The 25,989-nt window shown below is 55.2% G+C and overlaps 2 protein-coding genes across 14 annotated transcripts; one reads left to right on the top strand and one right to left on the bottom strand.

The window, feature by feature from the left end:
• Window positions 1–2,351: 2,351 nt before the first annotated feature.
• Tmem179 (transmembrane protein 179) lies at window positions 2,352–14,636 on the top strand. Its single transcript, XM_042261238.2, has 4 exons — window positions 2,352–2,997; window positions 10,216–10,353; window positions 11,445–11,523; window positions 12,926–14,636. The coding sequence occupies exons 1-4, from the start codon at window positions 2,405–2,407 to the stop codon at window positions 13,103–13,105; spliced, it is 990 nt and encodes a 329-aa protein (XP_042117172.2). The 5' UTR covers window positions 2,352–2,404; the 3' UTR covers window positions 13,106–14,636.
• On the bottom strand, window positions 14,637–25,431 carry C14H14orf180 (chromosome 14 C14orf180 homolog). Of its 13 annotated transcripts, XM_076551505.1 has the most exons (8): window positions 25,224–25,427; window positions 25,085–25,138; window positions 23,624–23,925; window positions 21,251–21,292; window positions 19,580–19,706; window positions 17,795–17,924; window positions 17,391–17,426; window positions 14,637–17,028 (listed from the first exon to the last, which is right to left on the bottom strand). In XM_076551505.1, the coding sequence occupies exons 5-8, from the start codon at window positions 19,688–19,690 to the stop codon at window positions 16,664–16,666; spliced, it is 642 nt and encodes a 213-aa protein (XP_076407620.1). In that variant the 5' UTR covers window positions 19,691–19,706; window positions 21,251–21,292; window positions 23,624–23,925; window positions 25,085–25,138; window positions 25,224–25,427; the 3' UTR covers window positions 14,637–16,663. The 13 variants fall into 13 exon arrangements, with proteins under 13 accessions (XP_076407620.1, XP_042117176.1, XP_042117175.1 ...); XM_042261242.2 differs by having other exon boundaries at window positions 21,269–21,295; window positions 25,085–25,430; XM_042261241.2 differs by having other exon boundaries at window positions 21,269–21,292; window positions 25,085–25,430.
• Window positions 25,432–25,989: the final 558 nt, after the last annotated feature.

Genomic DNA, 25,989 nt, shown 5'->3' with positions numbered 1-25,989 from the left:
TGAGCTTGCTAGTTTTCACAGCCATGTGACATATTTCCTAAAATAGCACCCCTGCTCTGTCTTTGTCTCTGATGAAATAGGATGCATATACATTGGCACCATATTGCACACATTTCTGTATGTATGCACCCTGTTGATCCTGTTGGCTCTGTCTCTCTAGAGAATCTGGACTGATAGAAATATTAAGGGAGCCGGGCGGTGGTGGCGCACGCCTTTAATCCCAGCACTCGGGAGGCAGAGCCAGGCGGATCGCTGTGAGTTCGAGGCCAGCCTGGGCTACCAAGTGAGCTCCAGGAAAGGCGCAAAACTACGCAGAGAAACCCTGTCTCAAAAAAACCAAAAAAAAAAAAAAAAAAAAAAAGAAATATTAAGGGAATCTCTGATTTTTTTTAAAAAATTAAAATTTTATTATTTTATTTTACGTGCCTACGTATTTTTGTCCGTACCGATGTCTGTGCAACACTTGTATGTTTTGTCTGGTGCTTGCAGAGGCTAGAAGATGATACCTGATCTTCTGGAGCTGGAGTCGGAGACGATTGGGCTCCACCATTGACTATGCTCCACCAAATCCCAGTGCGAGCTGAGAATTGAACCTGGGTCCTCTGGAAGAGCAACCAGTGCTCTTAATTACTGTACATCTTGCCAGCCCTGATTTTTTTTAATTACATTTATTTATCTTTATTTATTATTTTTTTCAAGATTTATTTATTTATTATATATACAGCATATGTGACTACTGGCCAGAAGAGGACACTAGACCTCATTACAGATGGTTGTGAGCCACCATGTGGTTGCTGGGAATTGAACTCAGGACCTCTGGAAGAGCAGTCAGTGCTCTTAACCTCTGAGCCATCTCTCCAGCCTTGATTTTTTTTTTTTTTAAAGTTTAAATGGAACTCATATCTGAGTGTCAGAGCTGCCCTTTTGGATGCTGGTATTTAATCACCCCTCCCATTTAATTGGTTTCCTTCTCAGTTGCCAGGGTCTTTTTATTTTGACCAAAGCCTTCAAGTATTTATGAAAGGATAGGATTTCCACATGTGTTCAGGTTGGGGCAGGCTGAATTTCCCAAATGTTCCCTCTGGTTTGGATTGGAGGACGTTACGGTGGAAGAAACCCTGGATGAATTCTCTGAGAAAAGGGTAACTGCTGCCAACCTCGTGCCTGGTTTCACTTATATGTACTCAGGAGACTGCAAAATGAAATTTCTATGTGCAGAAGTGGATAACAAATGGTAGTGAGCGTAAGGAGATATTCGACCTCCCAGTGATAAGCAGAAGACAAGTTACAAATCCATGAGCTGTCTTTCCCATCTAAAACTAATCAAGTGGAAAGCCTTGCTTGGGAGAAGGGTCTGCAATGTGGGTATGTGGACTACAATATCGCCAGAGATGAGTTTGGTGATCCCTGCCAACACCACTTCAAATGCTCACACCTCATGACCCAGCCATTCCTCTTCTAAGAGTTCCTTGGAGACTCGTGTGTTGCCTGCATGCCACACAAACACAGACACCAGGATGTCACACAGCAGAGCTGGAGACAGCAAACCCCGGAGACACTCAGTGTCCCCCAGAGAGGCACAGTCACACACATTATGGAATGTTCCACAGTTACTTGTGCAGACAGGCAATAATGCCTACTGCACGCTGTTGGATGAATGAATCACCTGTGGACACGGGCATAGTGTGAAGCTTTTTTTTTTTTTTTTTTTTTTTTTTGGTAAATTGTGTGTGCTGGTGTGCAAAATGTCCGGATAAGTAGACATCACATTGTCACGAGTGGTGACGATGTGGCAGGGTGGACGGAAGAGGAGGGAACTCGGTATCTTTATATTACACATATTTCTTATTGAAGTGAAAACCAAGTGCATATTACTTCAGCAATAAAACAAAAAGAGCTTTTTTAGTGCCTGCAGCCAAGAAGAAAAAAAAAATGCTGATGTAATCTATATCCAGAAGCAGGGCTCTAGGTCTTGTTCATTCTGGGAATTGGACTAACAGTTACTTGGTCTTAAGGGAAACTAGAAAAGTCATTAATTCTATTAATTAATGCACCAGCAGTTCCATCTCAGCAAAGAGGTCTTAATGAGGTGCTCAGGGCAACCATTGTTTATCTTACAAACACAGACTGGAGGGTCCCACTGTGTGGGGTTGAGGGCTCAGACAGATCACAGGCCACTCCAGCCAGGAGTCCTGGACCATCCCTGCTTTCTGTCTCCGTTCCTATTGACCGGGCTCTGTCACTCTTCACCTCCCTCCTCCATACTCTTCACAAAGGCCTTGGCAAAGAAGTCACGGCAGTCTCCACCCCTCTCCTCCTTAGCTCCTAACTGCTGGTACCCTTACTGACAGAGTCGGGTCTCCCCAACCTGACTAAGAGATGGTCGTATCCTTGCCACGTTCCCATGGCACATCTCCATCTAGGCAGTCTGGCCTTGTCCAGTGTGGCATGCAGCCAGCCTGCCCGAGTTGCGGCGGGAGCTGTCCGCGGTGCTGACCGCAGGCGCGCCCCACGCTCGGCCGGTGCGCACGCGTCTGCGCGCAACGCTAGAGACCCGGGGGCGCCGTCACTGCGCAGCCTCCCACGCGGTTCGGGCCAGGCCTGTGCGGCGCCGGCGACTGGCGGCCCGGCTCCCGGCCCGGTCTCGTTCCCCCGCCGCCTCCCTGGCCGCTCCTCACATCCCGGCACCGCCATGGCGCTCAACAATTTTCTCTTCGCGCAGTGCGTCTGCTACTTCCTGGCCTTTCTGTTCAGCTTCGTGGTGGTTGTGCCGCTGTCCGAGAACGGCCACGACTTTCGCGGCCGCTGCCTGCTCTTTACCGAGGGTATGTGGCTGAGCGCCAACATGACGATGCAGGGGCGGGAGCGCTTCACGGTGCAGGAGTGGGGTCCGCCGGCAGCCTGCCGCTTCAGCCTGCTCGCCAGCCTCCTGTCGCTGCTGCTGGCCGCTGCGCACGCATGGCGCACGCTCTTCTTCCTCTGCAAGGGACACGAGGGGTAAGTGGAGGCCTCTCAGCAGACCAGCACAGACCGACACAGCACTCATGCGCCTCGGGGCACCCTACCAGGCCCTCCCCTCGCGGGGGACATGAGTCCCCCCACCTCTCCTGCTGCAGAGGCCTGCAAGTGTCAACACTGAGCCTCACCACTTCCAAGCAGACTGCCCTTTGTCTACACACAGGCCCAGGGGCCATGAGGCTGTCTGTCCAACCCTCGTGACCTCCTTCTGTTCCTAGAGCAGAGCATCACCCCAGCTTCCTGGCCCTGACCCCTTTGGGGTACAGATGTTGCACTGTCATGGCCACAGGCCCCGGGCTCTGTGACTCAGCTAGGCCACACTCGCTGGGAACCTGGGACCACTTGCAACAGTCTTGGGCCTACACCCCTCTCCTCTGGATGGGGAAGAGAACACACTTTGGAAAGAGGGGGTAGTCTTCTATTCCTGACACCCTATCTTTGGAAAAGATAACAGAGGATGTCTGGGGAGTCCCTTAAGCTCACACCTGGTACTCTGGCCTTGGCTGAAGGCATGAACGATGTGTGTGTGTGTGTGTGTGTGTGTGTGTGTGTGTGTGTGTGTGTGTGTGAAGGGGATGTGGGTGAGGATGGTCCTACTTTGTGGTCCCAGTACCTCCAGATTTTCTCCATCCTTTCCTGCTTTGTCATTCTGCTGGAGTCAGTGGAATGTGGCTCACCTGGTGTCCTCAGCCAGAAGTAACCAAGAGCCCACTCTGTGCCTGCCTGAGGCTTCTTGAGTCCTGGAGTAACAGTGCTCCTGCATGCAGAGGGAATCCCCAGATCCAGCCCTTCCCAACCTGTGTTCCACCTCACACATGTTTTTAGAAGCTCCCCTGCACCTTGCAGGGAGGTAGGTGACGAGCACAGGGGTCTGAGGATGGATGTGAGGGTGCAGGAGGTTGGGCGAAGGGGACTCTGGCTAGTACCTTGGATAAGGAACTGGAAACAGTTACATTCTCACCATACCAGAGGCTGGGAGCCTAGAATCGAAGTGTCGTGAGAGTTGGTCTGCAGATGTCCTTCCTACACTTCTGCTCCTGGTGGCCACAGCTCTGCGTGTTCCTCAGCATGGGGCTGGATTATTCCAGTCTCTGCCTCTGTCCTTGAGTAGCCTCTTGCCTGTTTCTCCCGAGGCAGCTATGTCTACGGGTACCAAGGTTAGGACTTGGGTGTGGCTTTGAGGTGATAGTTCAGCTCACTATGCTAAGATTTTCCATGGGAGTCTGCTGGAAGCCAGGGTCCTAGGAGCCTCCAAGTGATGTGGACCAAACTCCTGTCTGAGGCTGGGCTTCTGTCTAGGGTGAGCCCATGTCCCTCTTCAGGACCCCTCCTTGGCCCTCAGTCTTTCACGGTCCAGATGAACTTGAGAGCTCTTGTCACCAAACTGGGAGTCACCCCACTGTGTGCAGATTGGAGCAGGTGGTGGCACCCTGAGACGGGAGACATGGCAGTGGTTGATGGGAAGATGGGGCCATGATTTGACGGCTCAGACGCATCCTCTGGCCTTTTGGGTTTCCTTGCAAGAGAGGCAGCCTCATGGTGCGTATCTTCTAGCCAGGTGGACCCCAGGGCAGCTCTCTAGAGAGGATGCAGATGTGTGGTCTGTGTGTGGGACCATCAGAGGCTGAGATGACCCTCAGGCTTGCAGGTTGGAATCTTGGTTACACAACCGTTGTTCTGTACCAATTAGGCTACAGACCCGGGACCATCAGCTTCTTCCTTTGTCACTGTAGGTGACATCTGCCCTGTGAGTGGCCATCGCAAGCCCATCTTAGAGATGCAAAAGTGAGGCCTGGAGTTTCCAGCTCTCCAGGGCCCCTTCATTGTGCTTGCCTTCCTGAGGAATGCCTTAGGCTTACTGATGTACCAGAAGGTGCCATGGCCTTTAGTCACACCCTCAGCTGAGGTCTGTGGCAGGATTTAGGAGACTGTAGGTGACGTGGCACACCGTAACACTTTGGAGAGAACTAGCATGGTCTTGACCCACACCAGAGGCCAGGTCTGGGCCGTTCACACCCCCTCTTGTGGAACCAGTGGAGTCCCTTGTTCTCTGCCTCAGTTCTTGGTGCTCACCTGTTTTTAACCATGCATGACCTCTGTTCAGGCTTCTATAGACTAGCGTGACTATGTCTAGCCTTGTCTTCTCCCAGGATGTCTGACATATACAGCCCTGCTTGGCTACCAGGCACTATTGGCAAGGGCCATGTGGCTGTCTGGCGCTGTCCTTCCCTGTCCCCTGTGCAATCCAGGTGGCAGTCAGCCCCCTGTGCTGTCAGTGCTCACCAGAGTCCAGTTTGTGGGACTAGGGGCACAGCTCCGGTGAGCTGCCCCAGGCCGTGTATACCCACCACACCCAGGGCCATGAGACAACTCAGGCACACCATCTTAGTCTGTCCTTAGGCCAGCAGAAAGCCTGGGCTGTCGGGGTTGCCGCTCATTGGAGAGGAGCAGAAAAATGTCTGGACCACGAGGCTTGCCATTTTGTGGCCACACTGCTGGCTCTACTGTGATTATAGACTCACGGCCTGGCCAAGAGTTGAGTCAGCCCTTCAGTTCCCCTGAGGAGGTTGGGTCTGCAGAGGCTGGCAATGGGTACGGCGCCCTATGGAGAGAGCGTGGTGATTCCAGCACAACTACCAGTCAGACGGTGTAATGGCAGGTCATTGGAGGGGACTCGGGAGACTCAAGGAGGTAGGGCAGGCATTTACAGTGAGCTCATGGGCTACACAATGGCTTGTAGGGCCACTGGATATACAGCCTGTGGAGGATAGATACAAGGCTTGCCGGTCCCTGGATTTAGAGGGCTTGTTTGGTTATGTTCCAGACACTCTCTGATTTTGAAATTAGATGCCAGCCCCAGAGGCCACTGAAGTACCTCCCAGTCAATTCTGAGGTGGAGTTTTTGCCCTGTAGCCTCTTCAGGGACTCTCTTGGTCGGTGCTGAGCATATGGGCCAGATGCTATGGCAGAGGAACCAGCCTTTCCTTATATAGGGTATGTCTACCATGCTAGGCAGGCTCTGGCTGCTCACACATAGAGGTGGAGAGAGGCAGGGTCCAGGGCAGCATTGCAGAGGGTAGTGTACCATTTCAGTGAATGATCTCTAGCACCTATGGTTTCAATGATGGTCCCTCAGGGAGATGGGGGGGGCCCAGGTGAGCTGTGTGCCTAAGGCTTTGCTCAAGAGCAGCCCTTTGAGCTGGGGTTGGTAGCAGTCTGTGAGTGGCGGACTGGGAGAGCACTGGCTTAACACACCCCGCCTGCCTGCTCACACCTGTCGCTCAGCCTTCAAATTGCTCCCAGGGCTTCCCAGGATAGCTGTCGCCATGGAGACAGCACATCCAAGGCTGGGCACACTGAGAGGCAGTGAGAGGAAGATGGGTTAACCCTGTGTGCGCTGTGCCTTTCCACCCATTGTCCTGTCCTTGGTGTGTGTGTTCAGGGACAGGGAAGGGTGGCATTCTAAATCGAGGAAACAGGACCCGGGTATGGCTTTGGGCACATCAAGTTCTTCAAATACGGAAGGTCCAGCATGTTACATCAAAAAACAAAAAACAAACCAAATCCAGAAGAGCTAGAGACTTCTGGCTGGTGGTGACCCAGCTTGGTGGGCTGGCAGCTGGGCTCAGAGCTCCTGTGTCTCAGATCTGCTGTGCTAGTCTCACATCAAGGACATGGGCTAGCCAGATGCTGCAAGGTGTGTATGCCCTGCACTATCTAGAAAGCTCGGAACTCTGCCTTACACGCTCTGAGATGGACAGGACGTGATGCTGGGCTGGGGTCGGTCCCACCTTACTGCCCACACCATGGCCAGCTCAGCCCTCAGAAAGGCCAGTGGGGGGCAACAGTTGGGAAGTAGGAATGTCAGGCACTGAGGACACTAATGATGAACAGGGACCTTGGGAAGACTGCAGGAGTCTGTCCAACAGGGGGAAGGACAGATGTTCCCTAAGAGGGGTGCTTTCCAAAGTCCTCAGTTCTCAGCTGTCCCATGAGATGGATTTCTGTGCATGGACAGGTTTGTGTCCTTGCTTCTGCCCATGGGAGCTTGCCTCTGGCTGCCTTTGATCACTTCCTGGTGATCTTGGTGGGGCCAGCACAGCCACAGTGGACCCTGGGTGAGCACTTGCTATCTTCTATTCACAGGCTACCGGAAAGGAGAGTTCCATGGCTGAGGTGTCCTTTCCTCTTTGTGGGTGGGCATGGAAGTACCCCAGCTTCAGTCTCTAGGAGTCTAGTTCCCCACTCTGTACGCCCTAAGTTCCTGGCAATAATATCAACTTTGTGCCTGGATACAGCTGCAGATGAGCTCACTGAGGATCTGGGAGGGCAATGGGTCCTTCTCAGCCCAGTCTAGTCCAGATCTGTCTTGGGACAGGATGGGGTGGCCGGTGAGCACTTCAGAGTGTATGGGCTGCTTGCTTACAATCCTTCACCTGCATAATCTCCCCCAGTTTCCACAGTGATCCACAGGAGGGGGGATCTTAGTACCCAACTCAGGCGGAGAAAGCGAGACTCAGAGGAACAGGTTTATTTCATTTTACAGCTTTTAGTTCGCCCATCATGAAGGGAACTAGGAACATGGAGGCAGAAACTGAAACAAAGGCCATGGAAGAATACTACCTATTGGCCTGGTACCCATGGCTTGCTCCATCTGCTTTTTATACAACCCAGGACCACCTATCCAGAGGTGGCATCATCCAGAGTAGGCTGAGATTCCCATATCAACCATTAATCAAGAAATGCCGCACAGATTTGCCCACAGGCCAATTTGGTGGAGCCGTTTTCTCAGCTGAGGTGCCCTCTTCCCAGATGACCCTAGCTTGGGCCAAGTTAACAAAAAACAAAACAAAAATAACAACAACAACAACAACAACAACCCCTCCCCACAAAACTAGGCATCACAGGACCACAGTGACCTTGTCAGTACCCCTGGTCAGGGGGGCCTAGGGATCCTGGAGAAAGGGTCAGGCTCTTTTGCAGGGACACGCTAGCCAGAAGCTTCCCCTGGAAACCGCCCCCCTCCCATTTCCCCATTCCCACCTGGAGCAAAGTGTATTGAGTCTTTGCTCTGATCCGCGCTGGGAGAGGAAGGCACCAAGTCCCTGCTCTGGTCCACACGAGAGCAGTGGACGTCAGGTCCTGCTGTGGTCCCTGGGTCAGACTTTGGGCAAGGATAGGGGGCAGCTAAGAGGAACACTAGTGTAGGTGTGGGGTGGGCAGGGCCAAGAACTGCCACGTGTGCCAGGAGGATCCATGGACAGGCACAGCCCAGGGTTAGGAGGCAGGGCACGTAGCTGCTCACAGGCAGTGGGGGTACCACACAGGTCTTTGCCCACTGACACTTGATCTTCAGGGCCCTGGGTCGTGTAGCGACAGCAGGGATTCACTCCTTGCCTGCCCTTGATGCTGTGACTACCCTGTCACAGCGCATGTCTGGGGTTTGTTGCTGTCAGCCCAATAGTCACCAAGACTGGGTGTCCTTCACAGGAAGCCCCGTGTGATCCCGGGAGACATCAGGTGGTTCCACCTGCTGACAGCTGGGTGTCACCGGTGGTGAGTTGGTGATGTGACCTGAGTTACTCTTAGCTTATTTATCTTGAGTAGTCGGGGTTACACTGTTCCTATGCCTTGGTCCTCCGCATCCAGCATGGGGTTGGCATATGGTCAAGAAGATTTGTGGAATGATGCATCAGTGAACAAGCCCGTCAGCAGCTCACGTGGTCAGGGCAGGGCAGCCACTCCTTAACATCTCATCTGCTGGCTTCCCATTGTGAGGCCGTTTTGTCACTTGGTTTGGAATCTAAGCACAGCTGGCCTGGACCCAGTGTCACGCCTACCCCAGGCTGGAGGCCTTGCAGCAAAGGGGCAGGGGCCTGTATTGGCTGCTCTGCTCTGTGCTGTGGACCTTCCACCTTTGGGTGACTCTGGAGAGTATGGTGGGGTGATACCTCCCACACGCCCTCTTTCTCTGGGTTAACACGTGACTTGGAGTCAGGTTACTGCTGGCCCCCCAGGCAGCAGAGGGGAAGGGAGGAGGGATCTTCTTGTAGCACAAGTTTTTAGAAGGTTTTATTAATAAAAACAAACCCAGAGCCAGGTATTGGGGTGAACGCTGAAAGATCAGAGAAGCAGAACCAGCCACAGCCACCTCACCTCACCAGTTTCTCAGCAGATCTCGTTTCCTCATACTGAAAGACTCTGTGTCCTCATCCGAATGGATCTCAGCTGAACTGCTACTCAAAAGTCTAAAAGCTTAACCCACTCTAGTTCCTGGTCCTCATGCCTTATATACCTTTCTGCTTCCTGCCATCACTTCCTGGGATTAAAGGCATGTGTCACCATGCCTGGCTGTTTCCAGTGTGGCTTTGAACTCACAGAGATCCAGATGGATCTCTGCCTTAAGAATGCTAGGATTAGGGCTGGAGAGGTGGCTCAGAGGTTAAGAGCACTGCTTGCTCTTCCAAAGGTCCTGAGTTCAATTCTCAGCAACCACATGGTGGCTCACAACCATCTGTAATGAGATCTGGTGCCCTGTTCTGGCCTGCAGAGATACGTGCAGACAGAACACTGTGTACATGATAAATAAATCTTAAAAAAAAAAAAAAAAGAATGCTAGGATTAAAAGTGTGAGTGCCACCATTTTCTAGCCTCTGTATCTAGTGGCTGTTCTGTTCTCTGATCCCAGATAAGTTTATTAGGGTGCACAATGTATTGGGGAACACAATACCACCACATCGTCCCATCTTCTTGTACCCTTCTCTGCTTAGGTTTAGAGGCCTGGTGCTCATGACGGGGTTTGGGGTTTCAATCTATGTATTTGAGGGGACACAAATCCACAGCTGTGACTATGTGAGTGGGTAGCCTTAGAAGGGGGCCTTGTGTTTTCAGTGTGTGTGCTGGCTCCTGGGCTTTGGGACTCATGATCTTGGGTTGTTGGCGTGGCCCTGATTTCCCAGGACAGCAGTGGTGTCAAGGACCCGACTCTGGGTCTGTGAGAGAACAAGATGAGCCGCTTTTGCTGGGAAGTCGGTGGAGGAGAGGGAAGCAGGCCCTTGGAGCCCCATTCCCTCCCATCAGGACCCCGGGTGCTCGCTAGGAGACCTGGGAATGTGTCCCCTTCCTGTGTCAAGGGGAGCCTCTGGGGGTGGGCCCCTGGGTGGCTTGCTTAGCATCCCTCTCTTGGCCTCGCTGCAGCTCCTTCTTCTACGCCTTCCTGAACCTCCTGGTCAGTGCCTTTGTGGTCTTCCTGGTCTTCATCGCCAGCACCATCGTGAGCGTGGGCTTCACCATGTGGTGTGATACCATCACGGAGAAGGGCACTCATCGCTTCAGGTACGTCTGGGCCCTGCTCCTAAGCCACCTCCCTACAAGACCCACCCCTGCCCAGGACCCCAAAATGTGTTTCTTCCTGAATCCCATTCTGAGCCTGAGGCTTTGCCCACCTGTGACCCCCACCTGTGGCTAAGACCCTCCCACTTAGCATCAAGCACCTCTTTCTCTGGCCTGGTAGCCTACAGCATCACACAGGGAAGGTCCTTGTGGGCCAGGAGGCATCATGCAGCAGGACGTTGTAGTCGACATGGCCTGCTTCAGCTCCTGTTGGCACTGTGTGGCAGTGGCAGTCTGTGGTTGGTGAGAAGAGGCTACCCTCAGGGTGCCCCACCCCCCGTGACACTTGTGCAGGACCACTGTGCAGTGTGACCTAGGGGCATCACTTCCGTCTTAGACTGGGGAACTGAGGGACTAGGCAGAGCAGCCTGTGACCCCCCCCCCCCCCCGAGGGCCAGACAGACAGTGACAAGTTAGCTGAGGCTGACTCTTGTGTTCAGGGCCAGTTGGAACGATTTGCAGCTCCCCGTCCTGGAAGCCACTGTTCCACCCAATGAGGGGTCAAAGCCGACTCTCAGTGGAGTTTCTAGAGAATCTGTTTCTAGTCCCCTTTGGGGACTGCTCCCTCTGTCTTAGGGTGAAACAAAGCAACTTGAGGAGGAAAGGCTTTATTCAATTTACATTTCCACATCACAGTTCATCATCCAAGGAAGTCAGGACAGGAACTCAAACAAAGCAGGGACCTAGAGGCAGGAGCTGTTGCAGAGACCATGGAGGGATGCTGCTTACTGGCTTGCTTTATTATAGAACCCAGGACCCCCAGTCCAGGGATGGCACCACCCACAATGGGCTGGGCCCTCCTCCATCAATCACTAATTAAGAAAATGTCTTATAGGCCCGCCTGCAGCCTGATCTTATGGAAACATTTTCTCAGTTGAGGTTCCCTCCTCTCAGATGACAAGCTTGTGTCAAGTTGACATGAAACACCCCTCACTGTTTGGGGGAGGTACTCTCTGCTCCTCAGCTAGCCGCTTGCTGCCTTTTGGCTCAGGGGCTCACAAGTCACCAGCCACTTGGCATCATTGCTATTTTAGCTGCGAGAAGTACCAGGACGTGAACTTGGAGCTGAACGTGGACAACTCTGCCTTCTACCATCAGTTTGCTATCGCTCAGGTAGGTGGTGTTTTAGGCAGGAAGAGAAGTGGCCATGCTGGGGATGGGGGTGGGGACCACAACAGACAGAACCGACTCCTGATCCCAGGCAAGGAAATCCCAGATTCAGCTATGGTGGGGCCGTTAGGGGAGGTGCAGGCTCGGGGAGCGGGAAGAGATTCCCCCCCATACACACACCTCAGGGTGGGCTGGGAGATCCAGGAGAGCTGGATCTCTGAGCAGGGGTTGTGGGGGGCGGGCAAGAGAAGGCGTGGGCAGACATGCGGAGTGAGCTCAGGAGGCAGGGGTGGGAAGTGCTGAGTGGGTGGGAGGAAAGAGGAGGGCATGGGAGGGCAAGAGGTGCAGGAAATGGGGCGCAGGATCTGGGGTTGCCAGCAGGACAGGGTTTGGATTCTGGCGTGGCTCCAAGGGTTCAGAGAATGCTGGAGGGTCCCTGAGCCGCCTGGTGCTGTCTGAGGGTGAAATGAGAGACCTGCCCTAGGAAGATCGAGATCCCACCCTGTCCTCCCTTTCATGTGACTTTTAGACTATGGGGACACATTGGTAGTTGAGGGCCCTGGGGAGAGCTTTAGGGTTTCCCTGTCCCCTGATTTCTGCATCTGTGCCCCAGACAGGTGGTGCAGGCTAGGGGCACCTAGGTGGGGCTGAGCATGGATGCCTGTCCTTGCTGCATGGGGCTTTCCCCCTCCGTGGCTTCCTTCCATGCCCCAGTCTGGCTTCCGGAGGCTCTGCTTTCTCAAAGGCTGCACTGAGATGATTCTTGCCACTGACAAAAGCCCTTGGAAGTCCCAAAGTTCTTTGCTGAGATGAGCTGAAACGGTCAGAGAGACCTTCACGCAACTTTAGCTTAAGATGTTTTAGAGCTAATTTGGACCAATTAGACAGAGGCATGCACAGTGTGAGGACAAGCACGCTCAGATGAGAATCAGTTTGATGCAGAGCAGACCTGGAGCTGATTTCATTGTTTCTCCTTCAGCTGTTTGGAAACAGCTGAAAAAGGTCAATTTATCCCCCCGACTGGAGGGGCTCCCTGATCTATAGGCACTCCGTAGAGCCCAGTGGGTCGGGGTGGGAAGAGAGCATTGCCCGGGTCCTGCTTCTCCTCGGGGAACCTCAGCAGGGCAGGTGAGAATGGCTGAGCACCGCAAGCCTCTGCGCAAACCTGGCTTCTTGTGGGTAATGGACCTAACAGCCACTGCAGAGGGTAAGCCAGAGGAGGGTGTGCATGGGCTCTCAGGGGCATGACCCCCCCTGGCCATAGTGTGCCCTTCCCTTCCCTGCAGAGCTAGAGCTAGGAGGTGGGTACGGAGCACACTGGACAATGAGCCACCCCCCACACCACCCCCCCCCCCCCCACACCACCACCACCACCACCACTGATGCTGCTCTATCTTCTCTGCAGTTTGGCCTGTGGGCCTCGTGGCTGGCCTGGCTGGCGATCACCACCCTGGCGTTCCTGAAGGTTTACCACAACTACCGCCAGGAAGACCTGTTGGACAGCCTGGTTCACGAGAAGGAGCTGCTGCTGGCCAGGCCAGCCTCCCGCACCTCCTTCCAGGGGGAGAAGAGTGCTGTCATCTAGGCTGTGCAGGGGTGGCCCCCTTTCCCGAGGCCTGCCCTGAGGGGTGGCTGGGGCCCCACCCAGGCTGGCCAACGCAGCTCCGCATGTGTCTCTTGGCTCTGCCCTCCATGAGCAGAGCGCTCGTGTTCCCGTGGAGAGCCCGACAGTGGTGGCACAGAGACCAGAGACCTGGGGATGGGGTGCCTTCTGGCTCCTGTCCCGGCCTTGCTTAGTGTGATCCATGCTCTGCCTCTGTGTGACCATTGGCCCATCCTTGTGTGTGGATGGGAGTGTGACTGCCGAGCGGAGGTGATGGCGCTGGGTTGGCAGCCTCGGCACCGCCACAGGCTCCGGCACACCCGAGTCCCTGCCCCTCCTGGAGGGGCTCTCTTTCCATCCCATAGCATCTTCAGCTAAGGCCCCTAGAAGGTAATGTAACCCCTCCCCCAAAGCAGCAGGAGGAGGACCCTGGTAGGAATGTGGGACCCTGGGCTAGGCTCTGTCTTCTGCTCTGTGAGGATATCTGGGGCTGCTTGGCTGTGGCAGGAGAGCCCCACCCTCCGCCCTTTGAGGTTTTCTAGGTGGCATGGTTCTCTGTGTACCAGGGGTGGGGCCCCCATGGCGGAAGAGGCCCAGCCCCTCTGGATCTCAGTGAGTGCACTCAGTGTTCCTGGCCCTAGTCTGAAGATGTGCTCCAACACTGTTCCTCCGTTCCCAGGCAAGGCGATCCCGACCTGTGTCAGCTCATTGTCCACCTCAGTGGCTGGTGTCTTCCCAGGTGGAAGGTGCTAGCTCCATAAAGGTGTGGCCTAGGCCCCCTGTGAGGGCCTGAGGGGGATCACTTGGGCCCTAAGAACTGAAGCCAGCTAGCAAGGATTGTCAGGGTGCTGTGTAAGGGCGTGCCTATCTGGGGGAGGTCAGAGCCAGGCAGACTGACACTCCAACCTTCTCTGGGGGCTTTGGCTTGTGGCCTGGCTGAGGTCTCCATCCTGACCTGGTCTCTCCTCCAGACCCTCACACCAGCCCTAATCTGTGGGACACGGAACTCTGTCTAGCCCTGGGTCCCCTCTTTTGTCTCCCTAGGATTGGCTCCTTCCTCATCTTCTGCCCCACATCCCTACTAAGGCTGTAGCCACTTAGGACCCAGAGGAACAGGAGGCCGGCTGGGGCCCCTGGGACCTAGGACCTGCCTCAGGTGTGGGCCTGCCTTTGCCACTGTCTCTTGGGGGTTGGGACCTGGTCAAGTCTAGAGAGGCCTTCATTCACCTAAAGACGCCTAGACTTCCCTGGATGTCAATGTCCCAGGGACTCGTGGGGAAGGGCCTCTGGCCTAGGAGCTCTGTTGGCTGTTGTCTGTCCAGGAGAAGCCTCTCCGGATGTATGGCAAAGAGGCAGGCAGAGGATGCAGCGTGGTCCCCAAGATGCCCCTGCTCCTCCCCAGCTTGTTTCAGGGCAACCCTTGTTTCTGTCTTCCTGGTAAAGCTGATAGTGGTGAGTCCTAAGCCTCCACGTGTCGGATTCTCAAGTCAAAATATCAAAATAAAGATGAAACATCTGAGATGCTGTGTGGATGAGCTGTTTGTGGCTTTGCCAACCAGCCAGCCCAGTCCGGGCCCCACCTCCCACCCCCTGACTCTCAGGCTTTAGCTGTTTGTTTATGATTTAAACGGTCTTGTCCTGTTCGGTTCCAGGTGCTCATGGGCGGTCCTTCATGCCTGGGCATTTAAGGAGTTTGACTCTTGTGGCCCCGGCTCCCCATCCCTACACCATCCCTCAGACATGAGTTTGGGGTTTGGTGACATCTCTTAGGCACATGTATCTCTGTGTATGTCTTTTGGACATTTATTCTGGAACAAAACAGGACTGGGGATGTAACACGGTGGCAGACCGTTTGCCTAGCAGTGCTGGTTAGCACTGTGAAAAGGAAACAAACGGAAAACCCAAACTGGCTAGGGTAGGGTTCTGCGGCCCCTACAGAGCTGGGCACACTTTTCCTGTGGCCTCTGCAGCAAATGCTGGCTGTGGGGTGGGAAGCCACGGTTCTCTGTTGTAAAACATGGGGTGACCAATGCCCTTCCTAGAGGGTATTCACTCTCAGAGGCAGGGACGGAAGGGTGACCTCAAGGTCTTCCATCTCATCTCTTAGTGTCTGTTTCCATAGCTGGAGTAACAGGCCCGTAATGAGCTTGTCTTTTACCAGAGTGGGATGAGATGAACGGGTCCTGGGGCGGCTGGGCTGGGGCAGGCAACAGCAGCCACGGTGATGGCTGATCCTGGTGAGTGGCTTCCCAGGCTGGTCCTCTCTAGACCGCTCCTGGAAGCAGGGTTTCTCTCCACTGGCCCCTCCCTGACTGTGCCCTCAAACTTTATAGCTGGAGATCACTGTGTGGAGTACCTGAAGGCCAGAGAGGAGCAGATGGCATCCCAGTGAGCTAGAAATCTGGGCACATCTTTCTGGGGAGGATGTGGTCCTGGAGGCATGGTGGGTCCCCCAAATTCTCATGAGTGACAGCTGCAAAGGACCTGTGGGTGGAGGGTATGCTCTGGTGTCTAGATGAGCATGCTTGGCCCTGAAGGGATTCCACAACAACTGTGTTACATCCCTCATTTCTGTAATAATCCTGAGGTGAAGAGGGTGTGGGTGTTTTAATATGGAATCTGTTTCTGCCCACATAAGTAGAGAGACACCTTAAGAGGACAACCACAAGCCTCCCCCTGGCTCCCAAACCCTGATCAGAAGTTTATTCCAGGGTGGTGCAGGGTCCCCCTGGTGGATCCTCCTGGGTCTGACTGGGCCTCCTCACTGTGTTCAGGGCTCCCCCTCCAGGCAGGTCTAGGGGGTCCTGAAGTTCAGTACGATGTGCTTGCTTCCCTTGACCTTGCAATAAGCACGACAGAACTATGTCTCCATGGGTTCAGGAGACAAGGCAGGCCTGATGGCCTTGGACTTGTCTGTGGCCCTGGAAGTGGGACTTCTCAGAACAAAAGTATATATATATATCTTTGTTCCGAGAGCTGCTGCCTGCAGAGTTGACCTCTGCTCCCACACCACAGATCTCGGTGTGAAGCGGAGGAGGCAGACCCAGGCTCAGATACCCACAGGGCTCCCATGAACTGCAGAGGAAGGCCCCTGAGATCATCTCCTGATGGTATGACAGAAGCCGCGGCTAGCCTTCAAAGCAGCAGGAGTCTGGGGCTCGTCTTCCCAAACTGCCCCTCAGATGTAGGTGACACTTATCTTCAAAGGGTTGTATGGCATGCGTGACAGCATCCAGGTGTGACAGCATCCGGGCCAGGGATCCCAAGACAAAGGACCGGCGGGAACACAGGAGTCCCCACCCACGGTGGCTGAGTTCTTTCTCTGGCACAACCTTAAAGCCCCAAGATCCCAGCCTGTGCTGACTGGTGTAGGGGTTACTTGTAGCATCAAGCCAGAGGCACCCCCTTTCCCCACTTAATCCACAGCAGCAGCCTTTTGGAGCCCCTGGGTTTGTCAAGCACTGGCTAGCAGAGCTCTGTCTTAGTGCCTGGGCTACACCACCATGGCCCCCAAACCACCCTACCCGCCCCGCTCCAACATCACCCTCCGGCGATGGTCAGAGGTGTAATTGCCATTCGGCCACGTGTCAGAGCCGCAGGAGGCAGTGCCAACAGGCAAGGACTACATGCCACAGGCGCAAGACGAGGACGAGGAGCCAGCCCCAGAGGTCCTCCAGGGCTACTGTGACGTGACTGGCCTGGCCACAGCACAGGCCTAACACCACTCCAAGCAGAACACACAGAGTCAGCCACAGGAATAGGGAGCCACTGCAGGACGCTGGCTGGAGCAGAGAGCCACCACGGGAAGCTGGTCGGCTGGGCACTGTAGGAGGGCTGTAGGTCAGTCCAGGCAGCTCCCCCATGTGGCCCTGCAAGGCTCTCTCTCTCTCTCTCTGCTGGTGGGGCTGGTATGGAGGGAGACTTATGTCGCCCGGCTGTTGACCTGTACTTGGCCATCAGGATGATGGTCAGGTAGGGTCCTGGGGTGAGTCTCATGGAATCCATGGGGCATGGGCTCTTGTCCTTGCCTGCCTAAGGAAGACTGCCCCCATTTAGGGATGCTGCTGCCCAACGACGTGTCAGGGATCTGGGGAGTGGCCCTGTGGGAATGGGGTCACTTCTAGGGTGACCAGGGGAGACAGAGTCAGGATCTAGAGTGACTCGGGATGTGGGGACAGGGGTGTGGTTGAGGCTGTGCCTGGTTCTGCCCTGTAGAGGTGGAGGCCCAGGACCTGCTGGCAGATGGGGCCTCCTTCTCAGAACTCACCCTTGACGGCAGCTGTGGTGTCCTTGCGGGCAATGTCTGGGAAGGAGACCGCAATGGTTTAGTTAGGAAAATGTCCTCAAGCTCTCCCACCCCACCATACAAAGGTACTGAGACAAGCCTCACTGGCCTGGCCTGTGAGGTGAAATTATCTAGAACCCAACCCCTCCAAGATAGGAGGTGATAGTCACCACTGCATTCTCCCCTGTTGGCTGCTGTCCCACTGACCATGGCTGACCCTCATGACCCCATATTACAGGTTTATTGGGGCTCTGTCTGGGAAGGCAGAACAAGGACCGGCTCTTCTTGATGGTCCCAGACCAGGCCAGAGTTGCAAGGGCACCTGGCCACCCCACCCCACCCCACCCCACCCAGACCCTCGCACCCAAGCCCCTGGCCCCTCTTACAGTGCACAGCCACCTCCAGGGGCTCTCGGAAGCGCACGTGCCTTGAAGTTCTCTGTGGCTCAGCCCCATGGCATCCACATTCCTGCCGTCTGGGTCTCAGGATAGAGGGAGGGCACTTCCTGTCACCATCCTAGGGTGGGGATGGAGAACAATGATTGTGAGCTCTTTCTCTTCAAGCCTGGCACCCTGGGCTGTGCTGTGTGCTGATTCTTCTGTGCTGCGTGGAGAGGACCAGAGAAGGACAAGGAGACCTCAGGACCAGCCATCCACCTTGCCCAGCTTCTCCAGTGAGGTTCCGTGGAATGAAGCCTCAACAGTCATGAGTGGGTGAGCTCAGTGCCTAGAAGGCCCACGCTTCTTCCCAGGCTGTGCCCCCTGCCAATCCCGGGGGTTCTGAGGGAAATTCTTCACACCCAGAGGAATGGCAGCAGTAGACAAGGGCGAAAACCCCACCAACCGAGGACGGCCTGTACAAAATCACGTGATCCCTGGGAACACTGTCAGAGGCCGCGAGACTCAGGCACCGAGAGCCCAGTGGCCAGGGAGTGTGACTGGCAAGGGCTGGGTACAGAGCCGGACAACATCCCTGAACCGTGTGCTTGGCTTGAGACACCCTGGGGTTCTGACTCAATTCCCTGGATAGGTGTTACCAGAAAACTCAGACCTGGCTTTGCAGCCTCAGAGGTTGCTGGGCCCTCTTCTCTGAGAGGAAGTGTACCAGGCAATTGTTCAGACCCCTGTAGGGATTGTTAGGGGGAACCTGAGACATGGGGGAGGGTCCTTGGTTTAGAGGGCCAAGTCTGTACACTCCATAGAGTGGGGCCCCAGCCAAGGTTGATGGGCGGCTGTGGGCAGCTGGCAGGCTGGGGTCTCTCCTCTATGAATCTCCCCTCCCTGCACTTAGGATGCACTTCAGGGTATCTGGCAGGTGGAGGAAGGCAGCACTCACATGCTGCACACCCAGAGGCTACCTTCCTGCCTGCTCCAGTCACCCTGTGAACCTCAGCGGCTTCATCCATGACACGGGACAGCAGGCTGTTTGTGGGGCAGAGCGCAGGGAAGCCAGGGCTATTTCTAAGTTGTCCGTGGCAGGATACTGGACTCTGCACAGCTTGATGAGGAGCCCTGGGGGGCTGCCCTGCTCCACCCACAGCTACCTGTGCTAAGGTTAACCTGGCATATCTCTGCCTCTTCCTTGGCCTGGCAGCAAGCGCCCCAGGTCTGGGCTCCTCCCACTTGGAACCCCCTCTTGCTCCTTGAGTCTCTTGCCTTCTTGTTTACTCCTGGATGGAGCTGTTAACAGGCTCTGCCTGCTGTGTGTCCATCCCTTCTCTCCCTCTGACATCCTTCACTAACCAGCTCTGTAGCCAGCCAGGGCTCTCTCCCCCTCCCCATCATCTCCACCCACCATCCTTCCCTGTCCCTCCAACTTCTTCACTCTGATTGTCATACCTCCCTGTCCTTGCATGCTGATCCCATGCTGTGACCCCTGGACAGGCACAGAGCAGACACGCCCCCCCCCAGACCCGTGTCATCCTCTTTGTGCCCTTGGCTGTGCTACACCACACCCGGTGTTTTGGCCAAACCAAACCCTTCACAATGGAACCATTTCCCGGTCTCCCACCAAGTTCCCAGTCATATGGCTTCCGGAGTTCCAGGGACAGAGGATCTCTTGAGAGCAAGGACAGGGACCCTGTCTGCCCTCCTGGCCCCTGCCTCTCTCCCAACTCACAGCAGCAGCCTGTATCTCTAGAGCTATTGTTTCGGGCGGCATCGTGGCTTTACCCTCTCAGTCCGGGGAGGTTGTGAGCCCCACGTGGCCCCCTCATTCTCTCTGGTTGGTTGGCGTGTCCGCGGGTGGGAATCAGGGCGCAAGACTCGAGCTGCAGACCTCATTTACTGGCACATGGTCCTATGATAAGGAAGACGTTATTTATTGCACAAGCCATGCTTACAGAGATAAAGATAAAGGGATGAGAAAATTCCCCCTTGGAAACCAGGCTGGCTTCCTTAGCCCCCACCCTTCTCACAGACCCGCAAACACCAGCTTCCTTTGCAAGGGATCACGGTGCAGATAAATCCCGTGCCCCGCCAGCTGCAAAGCCTTTCTGTCAGCAATTTTCTCTGCGGGCATAGTCTTCACAATTATCACCTTGGATGGCTGTGTAATATTCCTTTGGGCGCTGATGCCCTGAGATTTACAGCTGCCCATCCACCCACTGTCATGGGCTGCTCAGGAAGATGGTGGTTTATTGCAGGAGTTTGCAGTACTCTGAGATCACGGATAAGGCTGCATACAGTAGATGCTTCTGGCTTCGGTCAGTCCGCTAAGCCCCCATGGCAGACGCTGGGAGCGGATGACAGTAGGGGCTTCTCGCTGTCAGGGATCCCCCAGCAAGGAAAGGCTTTTCTGGAAGGTGCGCTGCCTCCTCAGTTGGCCCTTGTGTTGGGAGGGATGGGCCACAATCCGGCCCCGCCCGTTTGTCTCCGTCCTTCTCTTTGTCTCCATATCTCTGCGCCTATTTGTCTCTGACTGTCTCTGCATGTGTGGGCAATTCTCAGCCTGTCTCCCTGACAGTCTCCCCGTCTGCTGCTCTTTCTCTGAGTCCATCTTTCTCCTGTCGCAGCTCACGGTTGGGTGTAGTGGCATCCCTTCTGCCTGTGGAGCCGAGACCCTTGTCACACCCCCCCCCCACACACACACACACTCCCTACAACAGCCCACTGTGTGATTATTTTCCATAGTTTCAGCCATGCCTTCTGATTGGAGCCTGGGGGTGGGGGATGGCTGGGGGAGGTAAGAGACTGCCATCCTCCTTCTCCGTCAGTTGGTAGAGACACAGGTCAGAGAGAAAGGAAGTGTCCCCGGGCTACTGGCAGGGTGGCTCTCCTTCCTTTCCCCAGCTGGAAGGGACAGTGTGAGGCACCTTTCCTCCTCCACCCCACCTAGATTCCCCCAGATCTCTGCCCCGGAGAATGCTTTGAAATGGGGGCAAATGCCTGTTTTCATGAGACGTGGCTCTGACTTTCATAGACTCCAGGGGCCTTGCCCTTGAGAACTGAGAGTAGATAAGAGTGAGGAGCTTGCCCTGACTCCAAGGAGGACCCCCTCAAGGTCTCCCCAGAAATGGCTGCTTTGAAGGTTGACCCAGGGGCCTCCATACAGTCTTCCATAGGAGATAATGGAACAGCCGAGTCTTTATGCTCAGCGGGCGTAAGTACGGCAGGTGGCTGAAGCCCTGTTAATGTCTGCTTGGATGTGTTTGCATGGCTCAATTACTTCAGAAGGGAGCACATTCTCCTATCACAGCATCAGATTTTAATGCAATAGGTAGAGAAGGGGCTGGCCACAGGGAGCAGAGAAGGGAGGGAGGGGAGGGGAGGGGAGAGGAGGGGAGGGGAGGGGAACGCCTTAGGCTCCAAGCTCACTTTCAGGGAAGGGGCCACATACTGTACCTTTCTGCCAGCACTCACTTTTTGGTCCTCCACGGCCAGGATCTGCTAGGGGATTGTGAGACAGTATGTGTCAGTGTTTTTTAAATGTTTACTTCACTTACTTAATGTGTGTGAGTGTTTTGCCTGTGTGTATGCATGTGTGCCGTGGATGTGCAGGTTGCCCACTGAAATCAGAAGAGGGTGTCAGATCCCATGGATGGTGGTGAACCACCACGTGGATGCTGGGAACTGAATCCTGCCCTCTGCAGGAGCAACAAATGCCCTTAACTACTGAGCCGTCTCTCTAGACGCTCGTGTGTGTTTGTATACACATAACAGAATGTATGTTTGTGGGTGTGCATGAGCGTACATGGGGTCGTATGACTTGAGTAGACACTTGTTTGTGTGAGCATGTGAATACTGACCTGTGGAGAATCCATGTGTACACATAAAAATGTAACTGTGTGGCTGATGTATGCTAGCATGTGAGAATATGCATATGCATGTGATCTGTGTACACACAGGCATGTTTGCACATGCATGAATGTACCCGAACCACATATGTGTGCATGTGTGAGTGTGTTAGTATGTGTTGTGTGTGTGTGTGTGTGTATGAGTATGTGGTATGTGTGTTGTGTGAATGTGTTAGTATGTGGTGTGTGTGTGTATGTGTGTATGAGTATGTGTTGTGTGTGCTGTATGAGTGTGGGGGTGTGTGTATGTGAATGTGTATAGGGGTTGTGTGTGTGGTGTGTTTCTGAGTGTGTGTGTGTGAGAGTGTGTGTGTGGTATGTGTGTGAGTGTGTGTGAGAGTGTGTGTGTGAGTATGTGTGGTATGTGTGTGAGTGTGTGTGAGAGTGTGTGTGTAAGTGTGTGTGGTATGTGTGTGAGTATATGTGTGGTATGTATGTGAGTGTGTGGTATGTGTGTGAGTATGTGTTTGTGGTATGTGTGTGTGTGTGTGAGTTTGTGTGGTATGTGTGAATGTGTGTGGTGTGTGTGAGTATGGTGTGTGTAAGTGTGGCATGTGTGTGAGTGTGTGAATGTGTGTGTGAATGTGTGTGTGTGAGTGTAAGTGTTTGGTATATGTGTGAGTATGGTGTGTGTGTGTGTGTGTGTGTGTGTGTGTGTGTGTGTGTGTGTGTATTTGCCTTGGATCCCTATCTCTGTGGCCTCAATCAAGCAGAGAGCTCTCAGGCTTTCACACTCCCATCAGGAGTTCAGAGGGGGGCATCTCTGGCTCACGTAGCGGATGTAGTGGACACAGGCAAGCCTGCTGGTACCCCCTCCTGCCGGCCCCAGAGCAGAGGCCTTGGCCCAGCAGGGACAGGCCGTAGCTCGTAACCTGAGTGCATTTGCTCAGAGGCCGGCTCGTGACAGATGGGTGATAAAGGGTGGAAAATAGTACCAGGAGCCTGGGGCCCGGGGAGTGCCATGGCTGTGCCACGCTGGTTGGGGAGGGCTGGTATCTGGGGCTCTGTCCTTCACTCAGGGAAACAACCCAGCAGCTGCCCCCTTAGAGTCAAGGCCCAGTCCCTCTAGTCCAGGACAAGCATGGGAGCACAGTGCCCCTAAGAGCGGGGAATCCTGACCCAGGTGAAGAACGCCACCAGACAGGCTCAGAGCCAAGCTTGGACACGGCACCCTCGAGTCCAGGCAGGCGAACGTGGTGTTTGCAGACGGCTGGAGCACAGTCACAGAGAGAGAGAAGGGCCATGTCCCCAAGTCAGCCTGGTGGCCCGAACCAGGGGCTCTGGAGACCAGCCCCAAGTCTATCCAGAGGCCCCTCCTCCCTCGCCTTATCCTGGAGTTTGGGGAGTCAGCAGTGGCCCACGCCCCATCCCTCTCACCAGCCTGGCCTCTGTGCTTTGCGCCCGCCACCCCTTCACACACCTCCTCGGTCTGCCATGTGTTCTGGAGAGTCTCTGGGGGTGGGCAGGGTGCCGAGTGCAAGAGCTGGCACATGGTAATTTCAGTGCCCTGCCAGCCCTGCCATCCCCCACAGGGAAGTCCTTCCTCAGATCTGACCAGTGGCTGGCACTGTGCTTGGCAGCCGTGGCTGCCCTCTGCCCACCCTCACACTTGCGCTATGCTAGAGACCTGAAGAAGGGGCAGGGTGTCCCCACCTCTGAGCAGAGCTTGACTTCCTGCTGCAAAATCACCTCTCCGGAGATTCCCCAGAGGGACTGGAGGTGGCCTGGCCTGCTGGGAAGCCAGAGCCTCTGGGGGGCTTTCCTTACATGACATGCACACAGACACAGGGGCCGTGTGCACTAATACACACACACACACACACACACACACACACACACACACACACACTCACACACACCAAGGCCTGCCCCACCTGGGTTCCTGCGGCACTGTATTTTTGTCTTGTGTGTGGTGGCTCACCTGCCTTGTCCTGCGATCTGCTGCCGATCAGAGCCCACATGAGGCAGGAACTGGAGCTCTTGCTCACAGAGCAGCTGAGAAGTTTCCATTACAGAGACATGGGGGCAGTGGCCTCAGCAGCCTTGAGGGTTGGCGGCCCTCTGGCCTCTAGGCAGCCGGATTTCTAGGGGGGCTGCTGTGCGCAGGGCCTAGTGGCTCCCAGTGGAGTTGAATGCCACCCCAGGCACCTCAGCAGCTTGGCCACAGGTCCGTGAAGGGGCACGGACAAGGCAGAGGTTGCTGCCTGCTGTTCCTCCTCCCAGCTAGAAAGGAAACAGGAAGCCGTGGACACCCCTGGCCCTTCACCTCCCTTTTGCAGGGCGGGAGGCAGAGTGCAGGCCAGGCGGGCGATGGGGTCCCTGGGAGGGCTGGTGTTACTAATCTGGCGCTCCAGCCAGGAATAGTCTGGAAGCTCTCCAGATACCAAACATTCCTGACTTAAGTGAGAGAGAGAGAGTTCTAAGGAAGGCTCCCAGCTAGGCTGGTCCCTGCTGGCTTTGCTCATGCACCCTTGCCCCGGAACCAGGAGTAGGAGCAGCCCCTGGACTCATGTTCCCCGAGGCCTTGTTCACGTGAGCTGTGGGGTCTGCACAGCTCAGTAGCATTTGGCTCATGAGACTACCGAGGCACAGGTGATGGTGGTGTGTTGACGGGGTTCGGGGGAGCCTCAGAGTGAAGCAGGCTTGGACTAGGCCCTGAGAGCCTCTGGTAGGCAGTGTGGACTCTCCCCTAAGCAGGGCCTAAACTGAGGTGAGCCCTGGGGGCTGCGAGCCACTTGCCAGCTGCCTAGGTACCGGGCGGGTCAGAGATGGCCTCTGCGGCGGTGCCCACAGAAGAGGCCATTGTCCTAAGGAGATATGCCCATGCGGGGAGGCCTGACTGGCATGCTGACTTGGCCCCTGCTGCCCTGGGAGCAGCCCCTGGTTCTGTGCGCTGTCTGATGCAGCACTTACTAGCCTGTGTGGCTAGAGGACAGTGCTCCAGCATTCAGGTTTAAACAGCTCACCTCCCTGCTCCTCCCAAAGATGGCCTGGCCTTGGGCAGGGGATGGGCTTGGGGCTATTGCAGCCCTAGGGCCAGGTGTAGCCGCCCAGAGCCTTGGAGCATCGGGTACCTGGGTGTGAGGTACCTGGTGACTGAGCCTTCCCTCGGCCCCCTATGCATACAAGGACACACAGCGTTCTGGGATTCCCAGCTGCTGCGTTTTGTCTGCAATGGTCCCCGCTTTAGGAAGCCCCTCAGACCTTGTGGGAGGGAATGGTGGCCGCCCCGGAGTGTCCATGGTGACTTGTGCGATCTCTGCCCAGACCGCCTTCATCCCGTTGCCCACCACAGTTGGCTCCTTGCCTACACCTGTTGCTGGAAGTCCTGATCCCAAGTGGGAAGGTCACACAGACCTGGTCCCCAGAGCTGGTTACTTACCTGGCTGCCTCCTGGGTCCACGAGGGCCAGAAACGACCATGTTCTGCAGGACGACTGTGGGGTGCAGTCCAGTAAGGCCCTGGTGGGTTTCAGTCAGTAGTCCTCCCTGTCCCCTCAAGAGGGAGGCCCTGGACAGTACCTGTAGGTCACACTGGTCTCCACAGAATTCCTTCTGATGGAGCTGCTTAACTGTATGCAGGGTACAGTTACCGCTGGTCTGTGTTGCCTATCTGGGCCCTCATGCTGAACCACAGGGCCATCCAGATAGCAAGGCCTGAGCTATGACTGCCTCCCCCTTTGACAGAAATTGCGACAACCCCACAGCCCGGCCACTGGCTCCAGATCTGGGAGGTGCCGTTTCCCAGGGCCCCAGTGGACAGTAGGCCAGGCCTGTAGACAAGGCCAGGGGTCAGCACCTCTTGTCCTGCCCATCTTGGCCCCATTTGTTCTGATCAGGTCAGTTCCAGGACTGTGAATCTCTTGGAAAACCTATATTGTGGAGTTAAGGGTAGTGTGGCTGTGTGAGGGTGACATGGGGGCTGTGGAGATGTGGGGTGACTGTAGAATCCGGCCCCCGGTCAGGCTTACAGTAGAGCTTTGAGGTGGAGATGGCTCCTAGCCTGCCCCAGGCCTCCTGCTTCGTAAGGTGCCCTGCCCTGGGAGTACAGGGCCCAAGTTACAGATTGTAGGCAATGCTGGCTGAACCCCAGTAGTATCCTGAGATGAAGAGTTAGCATCAGGCCAGAGAGGGGCAGCTGGGGGGAGGGACTGCTTTTCCTAGGGTCTATCCTGGGCTGGCATAAAGGGCTCTCTGCTGCATCTGCCCTGGCTGACAGATGTTGAGCTTGCCCCTCATTTGTGCATGAGAGACGTGGCTGTGAGGGATAAAACAACCTGCCCAAAGC

This window comes from Peromyscus maniculatus, chromosome 14 (assembly GCF_049852395.1).
Source record: "Peromyscus maniculatus bairdii isolate BWxNUB_F1_BW_parent chromosome 14, HU_Pman_BW_mat_3.1, whole genome shotgun sequence".
NCBI classification, from domain to species: Eukaryota; Metazoa; Chordata; class Mammalia; order Rodentia; family Cricetidae; genus Peromyscus; species Peromyscus maniculatus.
This window is presented reverse-complemented; position numbering and strand designations above follow the sequence as displayed.

Excerpts from the sequence above, each read along its gene's own strand:
- Tmem179 (XM_042261238.2), top strand. The coding sequence starts at position 2,405 with ATGGCACATCTCCATCTAGGCAGTCTGGCCTTGTCCAGTGTGGCATGC. Across the intron at positions 2,998-10,215 it reads CTCTGCAAGGGACACGAGGG|CTCCTTCTTCTACGCCTTCC; the intron begins GTAAGTGGAGGC and ends GCCTCGCTGCAG. Across the intron at positions 11,524-12,925 it reads ATCAGTTTGCTATCGCTCAG|TTTGGCCTGTGGGCCTCGTG; the intron begins GTAGGTGGTGTT and ends TCTTCTCTGCAG.
- C14H14orf180 (XM_076551512.1), bottom strand. The coding sequence starts at position 19,690 with ATGAGGTCTGCAGCTCGAGTCTTGCGCCCTGATTCCCACCCGCGGACA. Across the intron at positions 17,925-19,579 it reads AACCTCCCCGGACTGAGAGG|GATGGTGACAGGAAGTGCCC; the intron begins GTAAAGCCACGA and ends TCCCCACCCTAG. Across the intron at positions 17,029-17,390 it reads CACCACAGCTGCCGTCAAGG|CCCCACCAGCAGAGAGAGAG; the intron begins GTGAGTTCTGAG and ends CCTCCATACCAG.